The sequence below is a fragment of the Eptatretus burgeri genome, chromosome 16, assembly GCF_056783735.1.
Source record: "Eptatretus burgeri isolate ZD-2024b chromosome 16, Ebu_testis_v1, whole genome shotgun sequence".
Lineage (NCBI taxonomy): Eukaryota > Metazoa > Chordata > Myxini > Myxiniformes > Myxinidae > Eptatretus > Eptatretus burgeri.
In genome coordinates, this window is record NC_140976.1 from 51,536,493 (window position 1) to 51,562,893 (window position 26,401).

At 37.8% G+C, this 26,401-nt stretch overlaps 1 protein-coding gene across 1 annotated transcript in view; it reads left to right on the top strand.

Moving 5' to 3' along the window:
* LOC147011059 (sodium-dependent proline transporter-like) overlaps positions 1–26,401 on the top strand; it is a 162,100-nt gene that overhangs the window by 23,353 nt on the left and 112,346 nt on the right. Inside the window, exons 5-7 of the mRNA XM_085860584.1 lie at positions 23,680–23,814; positions 25,416–25,519; positions 25,679–25,803. Of these exons, the coding sequence (XP_085716710.1) occupies positions 23,680–23,814; positions 25,416–25,519; positions 25,679–25,803 (364 nt within the window). The remainder of the gene's footprint in view (positions 1–23,679; positions 23,815–25,415; positions 25,520–25,678; positions 25,804–26,401) is intronic.

Sequence of the window (26,401 nt, forward strand, 5' to 3'; positions counted from 1 at the left end):
TATTATATATAATCCTGTTTTTTTTTTCTGTTTTCATGACATAAACTAGGGCAAAACCATTATTATATTTACCCTTATTAAATTCTTTTATTTGTTGTTTATGAATCGTGGCTCCACAAAACTCATTCTCTGTACCAAGTGGATAATATTCTTCCTTACGAGACTGATTTAATTGTTCCATGTCTTCTTGCTCAATTTTAAATGACCAATTATACCGTAAATCATTCATATTATACCCCCATTGTTCTATTTTCAGAGAAACGATACGCCCTTCTTCATAAAAAAATTATTTTAATTCGAACTGTGAATTCTGTATGACCTGGAGATAAAATCAACACTTCTGTATCTTTGGAATACACGGCCATTTTATTTAAAGATATATGTTGTGATAAATCGCATAATCTCACCAAGTCATTCGCGTCAGTCGGGCTTGGATAATTTTTTAATTTTTAAGCATTTTTCATGTTAATATTTTGGTTATATTATATTTATGTCGTTCAGCTTGTGCCTTTGTGTAATAATTTGATAAATCAATATCCAGTTCTTGGGATACACCAAAGACAGAACCATCTTCACCAACATGTCATTTATATTAGATTAAAAATAATGTCGTAAAAAATTTTTTATTTTTGTTGAGTTGAAATAACACATATAGACGTAATTGACCACAACACTTGGAATTTAATTCTTGGACTTGAAATGTTTGATAAACACCATTCTGTAAGAATTTTATGACTTCAACAGGTGGTGGAAGACCAAAACTATCAAAATAATATTTGTCTTGACTATTAAAAATACAAACCCAATGAGAACAGTTCCCATTATTATCTTCTAAGTTCATAATAATATTCTTTGTATGTTTCGGCACATTTGTTAATTCATCTCTCATACAAATAACCACATTATGAATTTTTAATTTCTTGCAATATTTGACAAGTTGTAAATTTGATGTTGTGTTCTTTCCAAATTCTTTAAACCACTCATCAATGCTCATTTATTTATTGTAAAGATGTCATCCATTACCTCTTTTACTTAATTTTACACCTGCTTGTGCGATAGAAGAAAGCATATCTCCAACTAACAATCTCGCTTTATCAGGCAGACCTTCAAGTTTTTCAGCAAAATCTACAATTACACCACTTCGACTAATTTGTTTCTCCAACTCTTTGTTATGTCTTTACAATTCTTTTTGAGCCTGGAGTTGAGCCTTCCTTTCATTGGCAGTTTTCACCGCTGTTGAAATACCACCCGTCAATCCTCCAACCGCACTTAAACCAGCAAATAAAGGAATTAGAAATGGGAGAAATCTTCCACTTGTCTCTCTTATTGAATATTTTTTCAACATTCGTTTTGTCATTTTAATTTTAAGTGAGCCAGTATCATTCAAGATTTTAACCTGTTCTCTTGTGAGTAAAACATGAATTCTCACTGCTCCTTTTCTCTGAATTGTAGTAACGTTCATCGTACAAGGCTTTTGATTTTGAACACAAGATGATAGTTTATGAAGATTGATTTGATTAACATATACCCCAGTTGGTACTTTGCCACTTATTTATTTAACAAAAAATTATGTGAGACTAATCATAACACCATTATCTGTTTTAATCTGCAATTCTGTTTCTTCCAAAAGCAAACAATATGTATCAACTTCTTCACTCTCTCCTCTTTCAATGTAGAGGGAAGTATCCACTCGATTAGACTTTGTAGTTTCCTTTTGAGCGCTCCGGTCAAACGCATGGATTGTATACAAACTTTCAAATGCTGTCATATCCAAAATAGGTTCTTTATTTCCATTACTTTCACACACCTTTTGGTGAAACTTGTATGCTTCAGCAAAACCATTTTTTTCCCAATTATTTCCAATCTATCTCGTGGATAAAATGTTCCATCTCGAGAAACGCATAGTTGTTTCACCTTAGCATTATCACTAAAATGCATTGTTCTTATCAGTCGCAGTATCACCATCTAGCTTTTTAAAAATGATCCACAGATATCGTGGCTATCCTTCCAGAACACCCAAATTCCACGTGTAAGTGGTTTGGTTGAGTTTAATGTGTTGACATCTTCTTTTGAGGTATGATACACTGAGTGGTTTCTTTGAGTTATGTCTTCGATTCAACATCTCTTCTGTTTTAACATTAGGAATATATTCACGAATATACCAACTCATTTCATCAATTACAAATTTATTCTGCTCACCAAAAGCACGACCAACACCAAAAAGCAATCTTTTTTCATTATCATTCCTTTGGAGTTGAAATCTAATTTTAAGACCATACAGAACTTTATCATGATCACAAAATCCAAATATACCTTTTAGAGGAACTGCCACAGTAAAACTATTAACTGCTTTTGCATCATCCTTTTTCGTTCATTTCCTTTGAATATATCCAGGGTCTGTGGTTGTTCCCGTTGACATATCAGGAATAAAACCTTCAACAGACCCCTTTCACATTCTATTAATGAATGAATTTCATGTAAATTTCATCATTTCAGATACAGCAGAGACATAATCAACCACTTCAACTTCTTGTGTTCCAATGCACAAACAAACATTCTCAAACATTTTCCAGAAGAAATCATTTACGACTAGCGTTTCTGTTATTCCCAGCCTTAGTGAATGTAAATTTACACAACAAGAAACTTTCGGATAGATTCAAATAAGTTTGTTGATTATTTATTTCAAACCTTTTTGTACCACTTGCATTCCCATCTGTTCCAGTTATTTCATTTACCTTGAAGTAATCTTCTATTTTAATGGAGTTTGAGATGATAATAGTATCATCCAAATCATCGATACCATCAATTGCTTCCATACTTGTATTTATTGAGGAAAAAAGATGTTAAAACTTTTGAAACCCTGATCCAAGTATTCGAATTATTTTCTGTCGTTCTTGGGGAGACAACTGAGTTTTGCCTTTTTTAATTTGTTTATTGCTTGTAATTTATGAGATTCCTTTTGGGCATCTTTTATACTCTTTATAGCACCTGCTACATTTCCCACAGCAGAAGCAGTTGAACCAATTAGGTCTTTATGTTGAAGAAAAGTTGAACCGATACCCATTAGAGTATCAATTATCCCATTTCCTCTAAATTCATGTCCAACACCCTTTGTCTCTTGAGTTTATAGTATCCTCTACCAAGATACATACCTTCACCCTTGTAGTATGGGGAAAGGAACATCCCTTCCCCTGTAATTATTTTAAATTTTCCCAACTCGTGTTTCCTCACAATAACCATTGTATTTATTTATTGGAAAACTTCACGTTGGTGAATTCTGATGGATATAACTTCCCCATTAAAATAAATCATACGATTATCTTGGTCGGTTATCCTAAAATTTACTCTGCGTATGTTTTTTCCTGACACACGGAGATAAACCAAATTTTTGGATTCCATATTGAATTTATAACGAATTGGGCTTGAGTATGCACTGAATGAAAATGTTGTATTTTTTTTTATTCCATCTTTATAAGCACCATCAATCAAATCACAGTGAATTAATACCGAGTTTATTCCTGAGGATATATGAATGAAATTATCACTGTAAAACGTCCCATTAGTTTCAATCTTTTTTGAGGAGAAACCCAATAACTCTCTAAATGAATTATCAATTGTGAAATCAACATTGTAGTTATTTTTAAGTTTAATCGTCGATTTTGAAGTATTTTTTTGAATGTCACTCGCAATATTTTTTGGTTCATCACCCTGTTCTTTCATAAGATGAGCAATTTCGGAAGATATTTGAGAAATCTCATATGCTTCGGGTGAGACTGTTATCATTTTTTATCCACTTCCGGGATTATCACTAAACTTGTCATTTTTATCAGTTATATTAAAAAAGGTATTATCAGTTTCCATGGACAAAAAAGATGCCTCATATTCTTTTGTTGGGTCAAGTTGTAGTGGGTATGGGAATGAAGATGTGTGGTCGCTTGTTGTGAAATTAAACTCAGGATTGTGCTTCTCATCTTATTTAATATAAGATAAAATGTCTTTTGTTGAGATTTATTAATTATTTTCATGTTCATCAACTGGTCTAAAATGGCTGATGCTTCATTAAAACAATTGTTATTTCCAGCCTTATTACTACCGAACAACAATAACAGTCTATTAACTGATTGTGATGGGTCTTTTGGAAGAAAACTAAAACCTGAACCAAGGATACTTCAAGCCTGAATATTGTGTTTCTCCTCATTTTTCCTACTTTTACCAGAAATACTAACCCTCTAATTTAGAGTGTTCAGCAGATCAATATATACTCTATCATCATTATTTTTCATATCCAATGGTTTATCAATATACTTTGATTCATCCCTCACAGTTGAACCTTGTCTTCCATCTTTTGTGAGAAGAAACATTAATCTTGGAGTTAGTTTAACAGGGGGTTGAGCAAAACCCAAGAACTTTAATTCATCATTAAATATCAATACCTTTTCTTGAACAAGATGAAATATTGCTGGTTGTTCTGTTGGAATGAGTCCTGCTTTGGTTTTTGAATCCGCTGAATATTCATTGTTTTGAAGAGCATTCACAATATTGTTACGGATTCGCGCCCGCCGGCGTGCTGACGGCCACGTAACTCGAATCGCGGCACGTCGCCCACCGGACGGACAATCCAGTCATGACCCTCTCGGACTAACGCCGGGAACCAGTCACGGGTGGACCTTTCGGTCTCACCGCGATCGAGCCAATCAGCCCCCGCGTGGGATAGGGTTCGAATCAGCCAAATTCGACCTACCTAAGTACCCACACGGAGGGTAGACCGGGCGATCGCACCTCGCCGCAGGTCGACTTCGGACACGGGCCACTTAAGCGACCCGTTCCGTACTATCGGGATAACCGAGCGGTGTTATCGTCGGCCTCGACGGTTCGATTAATTATCGGGCGTATTCAGCCCACTACCAACCCTTTACGTGAAGTAAGATGGGGATTCAATAGAGGAAAAGACGAAGCGAAGCAGGAGAATAGTTCAATAATAAAGCACATTTATTCGTGATGAACGGAAGGCACACATATACAATTCCACCAAAAGCACATAGAAACGAAGAGAAACACAATGCAATTCCACCAAAAGCACATAGAAGGAAAAGAAACACAATGCAGAGCTAATACCGACTACGCGAGCACATGGCAACACTTATACAATTTTACTTCACAGACGGCGCCGACAACACACACACTCAAAGCAAAGAAAAAGAACACCCTCAAGGATGAGGCGGGCCTGAGGCCGAGACCGGGTCGAGCCTACCCGTCTGATGATGAGACGCGGAGCGGCGATGGTGCCTCAACTCCGCGGGCCTCGCGGACAGTGTCTGGTAGGGGGTGGGAAAGGGGCCCCCTTGGTCGCACTATCTCAGCGCGGGGGGGAAACAGGAGGGGGTTGCTGATGCTCGGGGGAAAGGAGGATTTCTACTCTGCCTCGAGTCCCGCGACGAGCGTCTCCACCTCGGCCAGGTCGCGCCGTCGGCCTCCCTGGTGTGCAGCTCCCGGCACGACGCGAGCACCCCCTCGTCTGCCCTCGCCGCCTCTCCACAGCTCCGTCCCCTTTGCTCCGACTCCAACGCACACGACGACGACCAACTCCTTCTTGCTTCTTCTTCCCAACTCCACCGACTGCGAAGTCTTAACTCTGCCCGACTACTCTCTGACTGACGAACGCGGCCGCTTATATAAGCCCCGTGGCTTCGCTCTCTCATCTTTGACCCCCTGCCTTTGACCTTCCACCTCGCTCCCCATTGGCCCGAGAAAAAGTGGGCGTGAATGCTTTTTGATCCATAAATTTGCATATAGCGATCGCCCTCCAACGCCCTGGAGGCGGGGCCAAATCGCCCCTCGCTCACCGATTGGACGGAACAAAAGTGGGCGTGTGTCATGGATCCGTTTTTGAAGTGGAAAATCCGTGGTTTTGTACACGCTGTTCGGCGCGCGCCCTGCACGAGTCCAACACCGGTACCCACAAGCGGCGCAAGAACGGTGGCGATGCGACGGTTGCGAGGTGTGACGTGAAGCGGCGCCGCGGTGGGTGGTTGATGTTGTGGTTGGTGGTGGTAACAATGGCGGTTGGTCCAAAATAAAGATAGTAAAAGAAAAACGGCTATCCTGAAGAGTCGCAGCACGCATAAATGACATGTATTCCCACTAGACAACGGGTTTGGGCCTAACTACACATATACTTACCGAGATACCTCACCTAAGGGACCTGAATGGTGGTTTGCGAATTTGGTAACCACAACAATATTATCAGGGGGTTGATTAATCTCTTCCAGTTGTTGAAATAAACCTTCATCATTATATTCTAATTCTGCTAAATGCTCTAATTCTTCCTCCATCATTTGATCAAAATCTTTTAACATTTGAAGTTTTTTAGGAGTATATTCTACTGTGGGAACTGTGGAAACATCTTTCATTTTTTTCTTGGGAAGTTTTTAAGTGGTTTAAAAAATTTCTCTTGTTTTCTTTCAAATGCTTCTTCGCCCATTAGTTTCTGTCTGCGTTTCTTCTTTATGTCTTCCTGTTGTTTTACAACTTTTGAAACCAACTTTTGATGTTCCTTAAATCTTCTTGCTCTTTCTTTCGCATCCATTTATTCATTGTAAAATATCATTTAATGTATTGTAACGATCAACAGGGAAATTTTCCTTTTCTTCATCATCCAAGTAGATGTCTTCAAATAAATCCTTTTCTTTAAATATTCCATCAAATTCTTTATTAACATTAATACGAGTTGTAATTTCTTCTTCACAAATACTTGCATCTCTGCTTTTCATATGTTTGCATTGAATTTCTTCATCAACATCAAAACCGAATGATAAAATCTTCACTCCGCTCAGATGTTTAATAATTTGTCTCGTTCCTTCTTGATTAGTTTCCAATATCCCAAGACCACCAGATTTTAGTTTCCTTAACTCACTCTTACAATGTGAATATTTTGTTGTACCAAGAGAAACCTCCTCAAATATTTGACCTTCATTCCTCAATCGCATATGTTCCTCCACTGAAATATTGTGATAATCTTCACCTTTTACTTTTTCAGGTCTTATTGCTCTCGTAGTTGTTGATACAATGCATATCACGGGGTGTTTTTTTAAGTAAATTTACAATATTCTCATTTGTACGAAACAAGAACCTTGATTTATGAAATTTTTTTCAGGAAGCAGATTTACCCACAAGATTTATAATAATAGTTGTCATTTGTATATGTAATTGTTTATAAAACAAAAAATATATCCCTGAATATCTCATCTTGTTTCACAACAATGTATTTGCATTTTTCAATCATGTGCTTCATGAAATCCCCAAATTCCTTTTTACAACATCATGTAGAACAATTACCTCTCCAAAAATTATTTATATCTATTGAATTTAGCTTGAATAAAATAAAAGTAAGAGCATTGTTTCTGATGGAACGACGAGGAAGTTGAAAGTACGATTGACTAAGATAAATACAATTACAAGAAGAATGTCTCCCTCTTGCGTAGTAGCTGTCCATTACCGTTTGGTTTCTCTCATTAACACAATCATCAAAGATAACGAGGTTCTTTTTTGATTTATCCAAATCTTGGGGAGACGATGTATCATCCATATTATCAGTAAGAATACAAGTTATCGGTTTTGATTTCTTTTTCCATCTCTGTTTCTCACAAAATAGTTGAATTTTATCTTCAATGTTGTAATCATTTCGGTTTTTATGAATTTTAAATAAACCGATTATATCTTCTTTTTGAAGACCAGCATTAAAACCTTGTGAGAGCAGTTGATACTCTGGTTGAAAACTCGACTTTGTGAAAATTATTAAAATATCATAATCTTAAAAGTTGGGAGTAAGGAGCATCTTCAAAAGTAACCAGGTTTTTCCACATCCGCTTAAACCAACTATGAGACATCTTCATGAATTTGGAAGATTTTTGTCATTGTTAAATTTCATCTTATTTTCGCCAAATGGGTAAAAAACCATTCATTTATACATTTGGAAAACAGGTTATTTAATTTATTATTGGCTTTTTTAGAAACTCAATATTTTATCCTAAGTTCAGGTTTAATTTCAAGATAATCCATGATTTTATTTATGCAATATCTTGTGTTGATATTTCCCTGAAAATCACATCCATGAATAATATAAACAACAATCCTTTGAACATTTCTCTGAAACTTTCAGTTTCTTCCCTTGTAAGGAAAGGTGTGTTATCACCCTCATACTTTTCATTCATTTCTCCAATCAATCTTGTAAAGTAATTCATTTTTGGTGTAATTCTTAAAGAATTATTTACCATTTTAAATTTTTTATTATCATTAATTAGAAGATAATCACAGAAAATACATTGTTTATAGGCTTTTGACTCTGTGTTTAATCCCCGTCTTTCACACGCAGTACAATTCTCAAATTTGTCATATGGAGACTCAGGGAAGTCTCGCATATTTACAAAGTAAAACTTTACTTAAACTGAAATTCATCTATACTTTCAGCTGCATATTGACTCACATTTAATAATATTACCATCGATATCTATATACTTTTTTCATTACCAGATTCAACCACAACATTTTTTATATTAAAGGTAATTTTAAAATGATCCTTAACTACGAATAAACGAATTGTCATTTCACCTGATATATTAACATCCTTTATTTCATCAGGATTTACATCTTTCGGATTGTTGAAAAAATTGCAAATTTCTCCTTGCATATTACAGATGGTCTCATCTTTTCTTTCTAAAGCTTCATCCATAAGGTTTTTGTTTTTGATACTTTTTCTTGTTTCATTGCTTTTTCTAATTTTGAATATATTACCAGAAGGAGAGGAGAAACTTTTGTTAGAGATACTTTAATTGATGTTCTTCCAGGTATCCTAAAAGCCCATCCACTGAAGGAAATTGAAGAACTCATCTTATCCACCATAATTGTTTTTATCAAATAGTTATATTTATCTTTGTTCAATTTTACATCCATGATATATTTCTCAGTATCTTTTACAAATGAAGAGATTGATTGAAACTTGTCTTTTGTGTCTTGAAACATTGTATTGATTAAGTGAAAAAAGTTGGAGGATAAAATGGTTTTAAGCACAGATTCACCAATAAATTAAACGAAATTTTCATCAAGAAAATTTTAGTTTCAGGAAAGTTTTATTATATAAATATGGTGAATACAACGTACTGCGATGTTTGTAAACACGAATATAAATATTATAACAAACACCTTCAAACCAACAAACAAACATTTAATATATTTCATCAAATATCTCCTCTTGAGTTAGAAAGAAAACATTGTGATATCTGCTCAAAGGATGTTTTGAAGAGTAGTTCTAATTGACATCTTCAATCACAAAAACACAAGAAAAATGAGTTTAAGGTAAAGGGAGACTATTGTATTGAAAACACTGATGGGGCATTTAAATGGCATATAAAAATAAGGATTTTTCAATTTGGAGAACCCGGTCCATCAACAATAGCTGAATCAATTGAAATTGTGAAACCAGATGTTGAAAAAGTTATTAGAAAGAAATTAAAAGAAATTAAAACTTTAAAGTTTTTTATTGGAGTGAAAATGAAAGAGAAAAGACAAGATGAAGAACAAACTCCTTATATGAGAACAGATCTTCATTTTATAACATAATTTCAAGATTTTTTGAAGAGTGGGTTTTGTGAAGAACTATCATGGCAAGAGGAGGATGTTGATAATACAGTGGTAGGAAGTTGATTTCATATTAAAAAAAAATCATCTTTTTAGTTATACACATGCTAAAATCAAACCCTCTTATATTATATCAACCCTCTTTAAGCTTCTTCTTATATTGAATTACTAAAAAAAAATAAAACTAAAGAAGGCAGTTGTTCATATGAAGAACAGTGAGAATAAATGTTTTCTCTGGTCTGTTCTTGCCCACTTACATCCACCAAATTGTAATTCAGAAGGAGTAAAACAATACAAGAAGTATGAGAATACGTTGGACATTAAAGATTTTAAATTCCCAATGCCAATAACAGATATTCCTAAATTTGAGAAAAAGAATAATCTTTCTATTAATGTGTGTGGATTAACGGATACAAACAAAGTTCAAATATTAAAAATTTCAAACAACTCTAAAAATGAAGAAACACACATTGATCTTTTATATTTTACTGTTGGAAAGAATTCACATTATACATACATCAATAATTTATCAAGATTAATCTCTTCTCTGTATTCGGAACAGCAAACAAAATATATCCTTGGATGCGATGTCTTAATTTATTTCATACAAAAGAACGATAAGAACAACATTCAAAATATTGTAGTAATCTTATATCAGCTGTAATTACAATGCCTAAACCTGGTAAAAACATTTATTTTGAAGATTATAATAAATCTAGCATGCAACCATTTGTGATACATGCTGATTTTGAATGTATCCTAAAAAAGATAAATCCTACTTCTCCTTATCCAAAAGAATCATATACAAATAAATATCAAAAACATATTCCTTGTGGTTTCTGTAATTATATCAAATCATCTGTTGGAGAAAAGTATAATAAACTTGAACATTATTGTGGAAAAAAGCTTCACAAGAGTTTGTAAAACGATTAGAAAAGGATTGTATAAGACAAACTAAATTAATGAAAGAAACAAATGAACTGATGAAATTAACGGAAGAAGAAAAATTAGAATTTAGAAAGAACATTATCTGTCATATTTGTGAGGAGGAAATTGAGGAGTCTAAAGTTAGGGATCATTGTCAACTTACTGGTAAATATAGAGGTCCTGCTCATTCCTCTTGTAATCTTAATTATAAATTTCCTTCTTTTATTCCAGTCTTTCTTCACAACAGCATCTATTTATAAACATCTATTTATAAATGAACTTTTAAAAACACCAGGGAATATTTCTGCCATAACAAACACAAGTCAAAAGTATATTTCATTTTCAAAAATGATATTCACAAAACCTTTAATTCGTATTCGGTTTCTCGATTCTTATAAGTTTATGGGAACACCACGAGCCTACCTCGCATCAAATCTCAGCTCCATGGGTCTTTTCCAAATCTTAATTCATTCTTTCCAAAAGAGGAAATTCGAACTAAAGAGGAAATTCAGATTAAAGAGAGAATTCAAGGTAAAGAAGAAATTCTAATTTATGAACAAATTAATGAAGAAATTCTAACTGAAGATCAAATTCGAATTATAAAGAAAATTCAAACAATGAATGAAATTCTAACTAAAGAGGAACTTCTGATTAAAGAGGGAATTCTAACTCGAGAGGAAATTCAAACAAGGAATGAAATTCAAAGTAAAGAGAAACTCCAAATTCAAAGTAAAAAGAAAATTCACAGCTCCTGGTTTAGCTTGGAGTGCAATGTTGAAAATGACAAAACAAGATATAGATTTAATCAGTGATGTAGAGATTCTTTTGATGATTGAGAAGTCTAAGAGAGGTGGAATATCACAAGTATGTTCAAAAAGATATGCTAAAGCAAATAATAAATATCTTCCAAATTATGATAGTGAAAAAGATAGAAATTATTTGATGTATTTTGATGCTAATAATTTATATGGATGGGCAATGTCTCAATCTCTGCCTTATGATAAATTAGAGTGGGTGGAAGAAAAGGATTCTGAAAAGGCTTTGATGAATATTGTTATTTCTTCTCAAGAGGAATTGAATGAGGAAGAAGAAGGTTGTTATTTTGAAGTTGATTTGACGTACCCGAGTGATAAAGTGATTTGACGTACCCGTACCCGAGTGACGTACCCCGTACATAAAGACCTTCCTTTTGCATGTGAGAAAGAAACCCCAAAGAAAGAATGGTTATGTGATTATCATAAAAGTTTTAATATTAAAGACAAATCAACAGAAAAGGTATTAACAATATTCTATGATAAAGAGGGATATATTTTGCATCAGAGAAGCTTGAAACAGTTTTTGAGAGAAGGATTGAGAGTAGCTAAAATTCATAGAGTTTTAAAATTGAAACAAAGTCCTTGGATGAAAAAGTATATTAAATTCAATACAGATATGAGAACAAATATAAAGGTAAAATTTGAAGGGGAATTCTATAAATTGATGAATAATGCTGTCTTTGGAAAGACAATGGAGAATGATAGAAACAGTCAAAACATTAGATTTGCAACATCTTGGAAAGAAGCTTTGAGATTGAGAAATAAACCAAGTTTTAAGAGAGAAGAGGTTTTTTCAGAGAACTTTTCTGCTATTCATATGGAAAAGGAAAGTATTGTAATGATAAACCAATTTATATTGGAACAGCAGTTCTTGATTTATCAAAGATATTGATGTATGATTATTTGTATAATCGCTTAAAGAAAGAGTATGGTGAAAATGTTTCATGGTTGTATATGGACACTGATAGTTTTGTCCTAGATATAAAAACTGATGATGTTTATGGAGATATGAAGAAAAATATTGGAGTATATGATACAAGTAATTTTTGTAATAAGAGTGAGTTATTTTCCAAAAAGAATGAAAAGGTTATTGGTAAGTTTAAGATTGAGTTGGGTGGAAAAGTAATTAGTGAGTTTATTGGATTGAGAGCAAAGGCATATGCTTATAAGTCTGATGATCAGATTGATAAGAGGTTAAAGGGAAGAAAGAAATCAGTCATAAAGAAATCAATAACTTCTAGAAATTATTATAATTGTTTGATGAATAAGAAAGAAGAATAGAGGAAAATGAATACAATAAGAAGTTATAAACATAACATATATTGTGAAGAATAAATAAAAAGGCATTAGGAGCCTTTGATGAGAAGATATTTATTTTATATAATGGAATAGATTGTGTTCCATTAGGATATTGTATGATAGAGTGTATAGAATAGATTGTGTTTTAATGATGGGAAGATGGGTTAGAGTTTTTAAGGGCGACCGCCACGTTTTTTCACAATATGTAAATGGTCAAACCAAGCATTAATCAAACTAAAGAGTGGAGAAAAATCTCAGTCTTGGTAAAGAAATGGAAAGCATAATGAATGTGAAAAATATCTAATAAGTCTTATTGAAAAAATAACTAAAACAAAGGTAAATAAAACAAATAAGCGAATCTATTTAAAAAGTAGTAAGTTAGAGGATGTAAAGAAAAAAATGAATGTCATTGAATGGACTGAAAACTTTGATGGTTATCAATTGAACAATGAAAAAACAATTTACTATAATCTCAAATTGATATGTGGCTCAGGAGGTGGTCAAACAAGAGCATTAAGAGAAGTTTATCATTTCATCATGGCACAAAAGGGGTATCTTAAAAAATATAAAGATTCAAATGTTTTGTTTTTAAATATTTTAGATGGGGATTATTGTGCAAAGAAAATTAAACTATTGAAGGAATTTGAGAATGAACAAATCTTTATAAGTTCAATGAGTGAGCTAAAGAATATGCATTGGTTATTTGAAAAAGAGTGTCCCAAGGCTTACATGTATAAGATAATTCTTTAGAAACACCTTTAACAAATCACATTACTACTTTACTACTTGAACAAATCTTTATCTTATTGCATTGGTTATTTGAAAAAAAAGTGTCCCTCGGTTAAAAGGGGAGACAAATAAATATACCTTGGGATAAAAAGGGGGGTTACTTTTTAGGGGAAAAAAATGAATTGCTAAAAATCCCCCATTCATTTACATGGAGAAAAGTGAGCCCGAAGCAGTGTATTCACCCTACTCCCGTAAATAAAAATATAAATAAATGAAAAAAAATGAATGCAGGTGAGCAACCTGAGACAATGGGGAAAGCACTGTCCATTATTGCTTCCAATATGTAAGCAAACCCACTATACTTTCTACTCATATTTTGCTCACATTCTTTATTAGCATACTGCACTCACATATGAATTGTGCATCTATCTAATATACAGGGTGGCCTGAAAGTCAATTTACCCCTTTCCAGCGAAGCATTGTTCTTGAACAATTTTCATATACAGGTTTTATTGTGCAGTACTTACAATAATTAATTTGTCATTGTTTCTGTATATGCTCCATCATTCTTCTAAGTCAATGTTTCCGCATACCATAGCGGGCGAGGGGCGAGGGCAGAGGGGAAGGGATGGAGGGAAGTGAAAGAAATGTATCAGGGGTAAAGTAACTTTCGGGCTTCCCTGTATTAAGCTCTTTATGACCAAAGACTGACTGACTGATATTAATGTTTGATACATTCTGGGTGACAGATAATGCTGAAGTTTTGTGAGCCGAGGGGCACCGAAGCTGAAGCACCAGAAAAAAAATCAGAGAACCCTCAGAGAGAGAATGTGAATGAAAATATTTTAAAAAAATGCAGGTGAGCGACCTGAAACAATGGGAAGCACGGTAATTTTGTGTGCCGACAAACATCGAAGTGGATACACCCGGAAAAAGCACAGAACCATTCAAAGCATCTATAAATGAAAATAAATAAACGAATAAAATAAATACAGGTATGCTACCCGAGACAATGGGGAAGCACAGTAATTTTGAGTGTCGGCGGATATCGAAGCAAATATTCCAGGAAAAAATCACAGAAGCAATGGAAAGCATACATTTATGAAAATATACATAAATGAAAAAAAGAATAATATTAAATGCTGTTGAGCAACCCGAATCAATGGAGAAGCACGGTAATTTCACGTGCGGATGAACATCAAAGTCGATACACCGGGAAAAATCACAGAACTGTCGTAAAGAAAATATTTGTAGCAGGAAGGGACATCACGATGAACAGGGGGACAAATGAGAGGATGGGGAGTGGGACATGAGGAAAGGGATGGGTGTGTGGAGGGGTTAAAGCACTCGATGCAAGGGTAAATTTGGCTAACAGGATGACGAATTAGTCTGTCAGTGAAGGGACAGGGAGGCTCTGCTACTATTTTATGAAGCAATATTCACTGCCCTTTCCTGAACTACTTCCTCAGTTTTGAAGCTAGCACCACCAAATATACGTGTGCTAAGGGTGGACAAGGGGGCCTGTGTGGACAAGGAGGACAAGGAGGAGGGGTTGGAGAATCACATGTGGTCAAGTGATTCTCGTCGTGCTTGCAGGGGAATTATCGCATTGCATTCCTCCAAGCCTGTCCCTCGATGTACTGCAGTTATAGCAGAGGGTGATGGGCGCTTGACAGAGGAGTCTGAAGTGAAGGCTCACTGGGCCGGTTACTTTGAGTGGCTGTACAGGTTGATCCACCATCTTTCGAGTTGGATGTCAAGGGTGTTACTATCCCTATTACTGACCCTCCAATAAACTGGAATCTGTGTTATTTTGTGGAAAAACAGACTGCAGTGAACCGATTTAAATGGTGTAAATCTCCTGGGATCTGTGGCATCCATGCTGAACTTATCAAGGCTGGTGGAAGTGTTGCACTCGTGTCGTTTCATGCAGTTCTGTGTTCTGCCTGGAACACAGGCATCATCCCAATTGACTGGAAGAGGGGCCTTGTTGTCCCTCTCTGGAAAGGGAAGCGTGATCACCAGGATATATACATTCAGATATATATATATATATATATATATATATATATATATATATATATATATATATATATATATATGTATACATATATGTATATGTATATGTATACATATATGTATATGTATACATATATGTATATGTATGTATGTATATATATATATATATATATATATATATATATATATATATATATATATATATATATATATATGTATCTTCTTCTTTCGGCTGTCACATTAGGGGTCGCAACAGCGGATCATATGTCTCTGTTTCGGTCTATCCTCCACATCTTCCATTGACACTCCAATCACCCGCATGTCCACCCTCACTGTATCCATGAACCTCTTCTTTGGCCTTCCCCTTATTATCCTGCCTGGCAGCTCCATCCTCAGTATCCTTCTCCCGATATACTCCGCTTCCCTCCTGTGCAAATGTCCAAACCATCTTAATCTTGCCTCTCTCACTTTGTCTCCAAACCGTCCTACTTGCGCTGTCCCTCTAATATACTCATTCCTTATCCTGTCCATCCTCGTCACTCCCAACGAGAATCGCAGCATCTTTAACTCTGCCACCTCCAGCTCTGCTTCCTGTCTTTTTGTCAGCGCCACCAACTCCAAACCATACAACATAGCTGGTCTCACTACCGTCTTATATACTTTCCCCTTGACTCTTGCAGCTACCCTTCAGTCACAAATCACTCCTGCAACTCTTCTCCATCCACTCCATCCTGCCTGCACTCTCTTTTTCACTTCTCTACCACACTCTCCGTTACTTTGGACAGTTAATCCCAAGTATTTAAACCCATCCACTTCCTCACCTCAACTTCTTGCAACGCACCATACCACCACCCTCTCTCTCATTTACACAAATGTACTCCGTCTTACTCCTACTGACTATCATTCCCCTTCTCTCCAGTGGATACCTCCACCTCTTTAGGCTCACCTCAGCCTGCTCCCTACTCTCCCTACAGATCATTATGTCATCCGCGAACATCATAGTCCATGGAGACTCCAGTCTGATCTCGTCCGTCAACTTGTCCATCACCATTGCAAACAGGAAAGGGCTCAGAGTCGATCCTTGGTGCAATCCCACTTTTACCTCAAACCGGTCCGTCATTCCGACCGCACACCTCACCGCTGTCATACTGTCCTCATACATATCCTGCACCATCCTCACATACTTCTCTACCACTCCCAACCTCCTCATACAATACCACAACTCCTCTCTTGGCACCCTATCATAATCTTTCTCTAAATCCAGAAACACACGATGTAACTCCTTCTGGCATCCCTCTACTTCTCCATCAACATTCTCAAAGCAAACATCGCATCAGTGGTGCTCTTTCCTGGCATAAACCCATATTGCTGCTCACAAATCATCACCTCTCCTCTCAACCTTGCTTCCACTACTCTTTCCCACAACTTCATGGTGTGGCTTCACAACTTTATCCTTCTGTAATTACCACAGCTCTGCACATCACCCTTGTTCTTGAAAATCGGAACCAGTACACTTCATCTCCACTCCTCAGGCATCCACTCACTTTCCAAGATTTTATTAAATAATCTGGTCAAAAACCCCACTGCCATCTCTCCGAAGCACTTCCATGCCTCCACTGGAATGTCATTTGGGCCAACCGCCTTTCCACTCTTCATCCTATTCATAGCAGTCCTCACTTCATCCTTACTGATCCACCCCACTTCCTGATTCACTATCTCCACCTCTTCCAACCTTCTCTCTCTCATTTTCTTCATTCATCAGCTCCTCAAAGTACTCCATCCACCTTCTCAACACACTCTCCTCGCTCATCAGCACATTCCCATTTGTGTCCTTTATCACCCTAACCTGCAACACATCCTTCCCATCTCGATCCCAGTGTCTTGCCAATCAGTACAAATCCTTTTCCCCTTCTTTTGTATGCAACTTCTCATACAGCTCGCCACCTCCCTTTTCCTGAGCCTTTGCCACCTCTATCTTCGCCTTGCACCGCCACTCCTTGTACTCCTGCCTACTTTCTTCATCTCTCTGGCTATCCTACTTCTTTTTCGCCAACCCCTTCTTACTTATACTTTCCTGTACTTCCTCGTTCCAGCACCAAGTGTCCTTATCTTCCTTCCGGTGTCCAGATGTCACACCAAGTACCTTCCTAGCTATCTCCCTCACCACTTCTGCTGTAGTTGCCCAATCATTCCACCTCTCTTTACCACCATCCAACACCTGTCTCACCTCATCCCAAAATTCCACGCAACAGTCTTACTCCTTCAGCTTCCACCATCTGGTCCTTGGTTCAGCCCAAACTCTCTTCCTCAACCTTACCTCCAAAATCATCCTACAGACCACCAATGGATGCTGTCGAGCTACACTCTCCCCTGCGACCACCTTACAGTCTAATCTCTTTCAGGTTGCATCTCCTGCTTAAAATGTAATCCACCTGTGTGCACTTTCTTCCATTCTTGAACATCACCCTGTATTCATCATTCTTCTTGAAATACATATTTACCACTGCCATTTCCATTCTTTTTGCAAAATCTACCACCATTTGCCCTTCCACATTTCCTCTCGTTGAGATCTTACCTTCCCATCACCTCCTCATCCTCTTTATTCCCTTCCCCAACATGCCCATTTAAATCTGCTCCAATCACCGCTCTTTCGTCCTTGGATACATTCCCCACCACTTCATCTAACTCACTCCAGAAATTTTCTTTATACTCCATCTCACAACCCATATATATATATATATATATATATATATATATATATATATATATATATATATATATATATATATATATATATATATATACACATATATACTTATCTATATATTTATGTATATATATATATATATATATATATATATATATATATATATATATATATATATATATATATATATATATATATATATATATATATATACACATATATACTTATCTATATATTTATGTATATATATATATATATATATATATATATATATATATATATATATATATATATATATATATATATATATATATATATATATACATAAATATACATACATATACATATATATATATATATATATATATATACATAAATATACATACATATACATATATATATATATATACATATATATATATATATATATATACATATACATATATATATATATATATATATATATATATATATATATATATATATATACACATTATTTTTTTTTTTTTTTTTTTTTTTTTTTTTTTATACCTTGGTCGAGGCTCGTATGAGAGCTAACACACAACTCACAGCAAGGAGGCATGAGACAAGAGGGGCGGGAGTGGAAGGGACAAAACATTGGGGAACAGACACAGGTGAACTGTGGAAGGGAGAGGGATGGGGATGGGACGGGGAACATGGCGAGGGGAAGATGGACATTAAAGGGACTTTCAGGAAGGAAAGCAGGAGAATTGAAGGAAGTGGGCTTGGGTGGATTATCGGGGGTAGAAAAGATCGAGGATTTGGATGGGGGAAGATAAGAGGTGGTGGTGAACAGCTGTTTTGAAAGCCTGAAGGGAAGAATGGGAAAGAATAGAGTGAGGAAGTTTATTCCAAAGGCGGGAAAAAGAGGAATGAAAGAGTGAAGATGAGCAGTGATTCGTGATTTTGGTAGTTTTACCAGAAGGGGGTTGTTGGCGGACCTTGAGCGCCCTGTGGAAATGTGGTTGGGACAAATCGCAGAGAGAGCAGGGGGGGGCAAGGCTGGAGAGGAGTCGGTAGAAGACAGAAAGACCACCGACCAACCTGCGGTGATTGAGTGAGAGGCCCAAAGACTCAGCTTCATTGCGGGAGATGCCAATGATCTTAAAAGCCCTGGTTTCGACAGCGTGAAGTCGAGAAAGGTGGGAGGCAGGAGCACCAGCCCAGAGGGGAGAGCAGTACTCCATCAGGCTACGGACAAAAGCTTTGTAAGTGGTCAGGAGCTCAAGAGGGCCGAGGAAGGACTTTGCACGACGGAGGATTCCCAGTCGGCGACTGGCTTTTGAGGCAAGGTTGGAAATGTGACTTTCCCAAGGAAAGGTCATGGCAGATAGTGAGACCCAGAAGCTTGAAAGAAAAGACTTCTTCCAGAGGATTGTTGAGAAAGTGGATGGGGGGGTTTTGTAAACGGTCCTTTCGAAGAGACATAGTGAGAGTGTGAGATTTGTCTGGATTGAAAGACATGTTCCACGTGTTGGACCAGTTTGTGATTTTATCCAGATCTGCAGTGAGCGAAGAAGCTGCTGCTTGCCGGTCTGAGGGATGACAGATGGCAATACGGCAGAGAGTTGAGTCATCGGCAAAGAGAAATAGAGGATTTTCCAGAGAGTCCGAGAGATCATTGATGAAAACCAGAAAAAGAACAGGGCCCAGAATGCTACCTTGAGGAACTCCAGCCTGCACAGGAAGAGGGGATGAAAGAACTCCATTTAGGGCCACACGTTGACTGCGACAGGAGAGGAAGTCTGCGAGCCATGAGTGGAGATGGGCTTGAATACCATGGGCAGAGAGTTTGGTGAGTAGGGCAGGGTGCCAGACTGTGTCAAAGCACGTGATATGTCCAGGGATACGGCTCGGATTTCCTGTCTGGCATTGAGGACCTCCATCCATTGATGGGAGAGCAGTAGCAGCATATCTAGGTTAGAGTGACCTGGTCTGAAACCAAATTGATGATTGGAAATCAAGCCATTGGAGAAGAGGAAGGATTTCATGTCTGAAGCGATGATGGATTCCATAACCTTGCTGATGATTGGGAGAAGGCTGATTGGTCTATAGTTACAGGGATCTGTTTTTGCACCTTTTTTATGCAGGGCAGTGATGTTAGCAGATTTCCAAGCAGATGGCAGATGACCTTGGGAAAATAGAGGGTGAATAGAACAGAGAGAGGGTGAGCAAGAGCAGAAGAGCAGGCTTTGAGGACACGTGGGCTGATGCCGTCTGGACCGGTTGCAGAATCTGACTCGAGGTTTGAAAGCAAGCTCTCCACCTTGTCAGGAGAAAAGGATACAGAGTCCAGGGACAGTTGGGTGCGACTGGGTAAAGTGGGTAGAGATAGTGATGGGTTTGGGACACAAGATTTAGCTGCAAACACCGAGTTTAGACATTCAGCTTTATCACGTGTGGAATCAGCAGTGCGGCCATTTGAGGTAAGGGAGGGGATGGAGGGGAACATACACCAGAAACAGATTTGATTACACGCCACCAGGATTTTGAGGAGGGAGAGAGGGTTGAGAGTTCAGACTTGAGATGAGAAAGATGTTGTTTTCTGGCTCTCCTGAGGGTAGCTACACACTTGTTCCGAGCTTTGTGGAAAGAACTGAGATTGCCCTCAGTTGGGTTTGCTTTCCATGAGGCAAAGGCAAGTTGTTTCAGGACAACTGCCTCGCCACAAGCTTCAGTAAACCAAGGGCGGGAGGAAGGGTAAGACAACTGAACACGAGAGGGGATAAATCTGTGCATGAGGGAGAGCAAGTTTCTTTGAAAGAATTCCCAGGATGAGTTGATGTTTGAGAAAGTAGTGATAGGAGACTAGTCTGTAAGTTTGATGGCTGCTCGGAGACCCTGCCAGTCGGCTTGAGTGAAATGCCAGACTCGACGGCGGTGAGGTGGTTCTCTGATAACAGCCAGAGAGATGTCCACTTTAATAACGACGTGGTCAGAAGAACCAATTGGAGCGAAGGAAGAGCAGCAGATATTGTCAGGGAAATTTGTCAAAATCAGATCCAGAAGAGATGGAGTACCATTGGTTGAGATCCGGGTCGGGAAGTTGACCGATTGAGTCAGTCCCAATGAGTCACAGAAAGCTTTTGCTGATGTCCCATGGCAGGTGAGAGAGGTACCCACACCTAGCCAACTGGCGTGATGACAATTGAAGTCGCCACATAAGAGGAAGAGAGAGTTTGGATGAGAAGATAGAAGATGGTCCATGTTTTCGGAGAGTGAGGTGTAGATGGAGTCATCACTGTTCGGTGGACGGTACAGTACACATATAAACATGAGGTGGGAGGGAGGGGAAGCCGAAGCCAGAGGTATTCCTGGGGTGTGGGGGAGTGAGAGCAGTGCAGGGAGAGTGAGGAATAGAGTCTTTGATGAAGAGAGCAACACCTCCACCAGGACGAGGCTCAGGTCTGTCATACCGTAAGAGGGAGTAACCAGGGAGAGATACTTGGGAGTCAGACACGTCTTGGGAGAGGAAAGTTTCTGTTAGGCAGATAATGTCTGGTTTGTCAGTGGCAACCTGCATGGAAAAGATCTGAAAGGTTTGAGCGAAGGCCCCTGATATTTGAGGTCCACAGTTTTAATGAAGAGGTAGGGGAGGAGGCTTTTGGTGCAGGAGGTGGAGGGGGGGGGGGAGGGTCGAACGAGGGACGAGGGGGGGAGGTAAGGAGGGTTGCTGAAGGAGTGTGGGGTATTGCAGAATAGCGAGGGGAGGGGGCCGAATGAGGAGGAGAAAAGGCTCTGTGGTGCTGTGAGAGAGGGGGACAAGAGACAAGGAAGATGGCAGTTGAGGATTTGGGGAGGTGGAGTGAAGAGATGGAGGTGAGAGGGGCAGTGGAGGGAGGCAGGTTGGTGGATGAGAGGGGGGCAACTAGAGAAGGAAGAGTGAGGGGATGAAAGGTGGGAGAAAGGTGAGGGGGAATTTTTGAAAGAGGTGAGAGGGAGGCTTGGAGGGAGAAGAGGATGGTTGCTTTGAGAGTGAGAGTGAGGGGTGAGGGGGGTGAGTTGGCACTGAAGTTGGAAAAAAAGAATGGTTGATGGAAAACGAGCATCAATGGCAAAATGAGATTTTTAAAAGTATATATATATTTATGTATATATTTATGTATATATTTATGTATATATATATATACATAAATATACATACATATACATATATACATATATATACATATATATATAAATATATATATATATATATATATATATATATATATATATATATATATATACAAACAGGGATACCCGTGCTCCGCACACGAATCCCGTGGATGACGGCGGGTCTGAAGGAGTATATGTCACAGTTAATTGTAAAATTGTAGAGGCTACCAGCATTATTTTTTTTTTTCATCACCACTATAATATAAATAATTTCCCTGCCATGTTTTATATGCAGAAGACTCGAGTTCAAAAATGCAAAGATTTATTGTCGTATCAGATAAAAAACCATAATGCCTCAATAATGTGAGGCTGGTTTCATGTCATCATTTGCGACTTAATCAATTCTTATTCTCTAGCAAATTCCGTTGGTCCCATGTCAATCGGCTGAACTTGAAAAATTAACGTTACGCAATCAGGTGATGACGTCATAATTCGGAAAGCGGGAAGTCGGAAGTCATTGTCTTCAACTGACTGTAGCATTATTTTTTCATTCTATTGCAAATGGTGTTGGCCCCATGTCAATCGGCTGAACTTGAAAAATTAACGTGACGAAATCAGGTGATGACGTCATAATTCGGAAAGCGGAAGTCGGAAGTACAATTCTTTAACATCGGGACACTCCCGGGTACATGCTCTGTCAGCATGCGAAGTTTGGTGAGGATCAGTCCAGTACTTTTTGCGTGCATAGGTCACAGAGAAACACACACACAGACAAACAGACAGACACACTTTCAACTATATAATATAGCCTGGTGTTGGCGCACTGGTTAGGGCAGCGGCTTGGGATCCAAGAGGTCCTGAGTTTCAAGCCCCGTTGAGCCACTGAATTAATACACCAGGGGGTTGACTCAGCCTGTCATCCTTCCGAGGTCGGCGAAATGAGTACCAGTATACTGGGCCGGTGTATACCCCGGTTAAAATAGGTGTACCATATCCCTGTGTCATAAGAGGCGACCAGGGTTGCGTCAGGAAGGGCATCCGGCATAAAACATGTGCCAAATCACTATGCGGATCATAAATGGATGATCCGCTGTGGCGACCCCTAACGGGAGCAGCCGAAAGAAGAAGAAGAAGATATATATATATATATATATATATATATATATATATATATATATATATATATATATATATATATGTGTGTGTGAACATAAATACATATATACATACATACATGCATCACCCTGCTGATATCCCTCTGCCTTCTCCACCTTCCTTGTCCCCTCTTATGAAATTATGCAAATCAATGACGTCTTGTGAACACATTATGGGCCAAATGGCCGCCTCCTGAATCAATGTTCCTTGGTTATGCTTTTATCAAGTGTTTTGCTGCAGTTTTACTTCATGGCATATCGACTTTGTGCATCCTAGGTGGTATATTTCACTGCACTCTTCCCAAACTGCCTTCTACTTGTCCTCCTCATCAACAAGTGCCTCCTGCCAGGAGCCTGGGAAGGAATCTCTTACTTTATTGTACCGCGATGGTTGAAACTCTTGAATGTGGAGGTGATTCTTACATTTTTTACAGAAATGAGAGAATAAGGTTTTTTGTAAAACAAGAATGTTTTTAGTTGTTTGGGGAAAGTCCAAGGGCAATGTTTTTTCACAAAAGGTGTGTGTCGACACAGGACGCAATTCAGTTTTTGGGTCCTGCTTCATGGAGAGCAGTAGTTGAATATGGGAAAACATGGAGCTCAAGGCTTGTCACAGCCAGATAAAAAACAACTTTGAATGACTGGTGATAGGTCATCTTTTCAAAATATAGAAATCGATTTTGCACTCAAGGTATGATGTCATTATTCATATATGTCAAATATTATACAAGTGACAAATGCGATCTTTCTTCAAGTGAGTCAAACACAAATTGATGAAACATTCACATTATTTATGAAAACACCTTTGGAGAAGGTTCCGACAAAAACGAGCTCTTCAAAATTAAGTCGGTTTGTCGCTGTAGGGCATGGGGGGAGTTACCTCAGCTTCAGTGTTCTCCAAGATGCTTCTGTGTGGTATGATGCAATATAACCTGTTTTTCCACCTCTTTCCTGAAAGATATGTGCAAGTGACTACATTTATTGATATATTTGGGAGGGAGTGTGTGAGCGGGAGCTTTGCTCAAGCCAGGAACCTGATTGCAGGAAGTTTACAAAGGCAAATTCTGATGTCAGATGTGCACTACACGATGCAAATAGTACCTGGATTCATGCCAAATCTAACAAGCAGTAGATTGTGAACATGCAGCATAAACAGAAGGCATTAACTCAACTGGAAGTGTGCCATCATGGATAAAAATCGAAATCTGTCCATAGCTATCCATGACCAGTAAGAGAGGCAAACTTCACAAAGTTGTTGAAAGGACGTTGTTTCACCAAACAAAATAGATGAGGTCTGAATAACATCGAAGAACCAAGCTGGAAAAATGACATCCAAGGAACAGGTGCAAGAGAATTGGAACTTTAAAAACTGTCATAACTAGTGATGCCTTGCTTTTCTTGATGTTGTGGGAAAGGTCTTTGGCAATCTCTTTCAATAATTTTGTGAATTTTACATTCCACAGAATCCAGGATAGACAGATATAGCTCTGGAGCACCAGCCCATAGAGGAGAGCATAAATCCATTTAACTATGAACAAAGGTCTTGTATATTATGAGTAGTTCTGATTTTCCAAGGAAAGACGAAGACCTTTTGAGAATACCCAGTTTGCCTTTGACTTATGAGGCGAGCTTTGCCATGTGGTTGGCCCAGCAGAGGTCATTAATAATGGTATGGTCAAGAAGTTCAATCTCTTCCAGTGGCTGATCAAAGAAATAATAAATAGGAGTGTTCGTTTGACAATTCTTCCAGAGGGACAGAGTGACAGTGAGATTTTCCACGATTGAAGGACATGTTTAATTTATCAGACCAGCATCTAATCAATTCCAGATGAGCAGAGAGTGACTTCGTTACAGTCTGCTGAGCAGAAACTCTCCAGAAATCCATTGTCAGATTGTTTCTCACTTTGTCTCTTCAAGAGTAATGGCGTTTGTCTATAACCATTCAATATGTATAGTTTACAACTTCAGATTGCTTGTTTGGCTTTAATCATGGTTTTATTTATCATTGTGCAGGTTTGGATAGAGGCAGCAGTTCAAATTTTATCCTCTCTTGGAATTGGTGCTGGTGTGATTATATCATTTTCCAGTTACAACGACTTTAACGAGTTCCTTTTCAGGTAAACTATATATTTTTCACAAACTTTCTTAAGTTGTCTAATATAATATCATGCACATCACAGACATGTCTGACTTGAAATAAGGTAGAAATTGAACAGAAATGCTTCAGTTTGGTAAAATACATCATGCTTGAACAATCATTATTAATTATTCTGCAGGAATGTGCTGATTGTTGTTTTGGTTAACACCATCACGAGCATTTTCTCAGGATTTGTCATCTTCTCCGGCCTGGGTTACTTGTCTCATGTATACAATAAACCAGTGGAAAACATTGCAGTCGATGGTAAGTCTGTATGTGATATATTATTTATGAAGACACTGTATCTAAATGTCTTAAGACACCTTATTACAATTGTGAATTGCCCACATGTGAATCAATCAAACATAACAATGCATATGCTTGTTTCATTAAGATGGGGTTTGTACAACAGTGGGATGTCTCAATTCCATTTTGGATTATATTATGCGTTTTCATTGTCTCTGGGTTGAGGAAGCTGTGGGCTCATTACACCATGCTTTAATGGTCAATGGGACGAGGCAGGCTTGCTATTAATTTTCATTTACACCAAGTCTAAATTCTCGTGAGTGGGTAGTTGAGCGGAGAGATTTGGCCAGATTGGGTGTTACGGAGCCGTGGGTCCATGCCATCACAGTAGTCGTCCCCTACAGTTCTGATTGCCCAGTCTGGTTTGCCGTTAATGTAGTGGTGTAAACTTGCCTCAAGCATCAGCTTTCACAACATGACAGCTGCATGAATGAGGCTTCCTGCTCTGATGCATTCAACTTGACTTGTAATCTGCACAATACTGCAGCAAATGTCATTTGAATTACAGAAAATCATGCTGCTGTAATCATAATTTTAGGATTACAGCAGCATGATT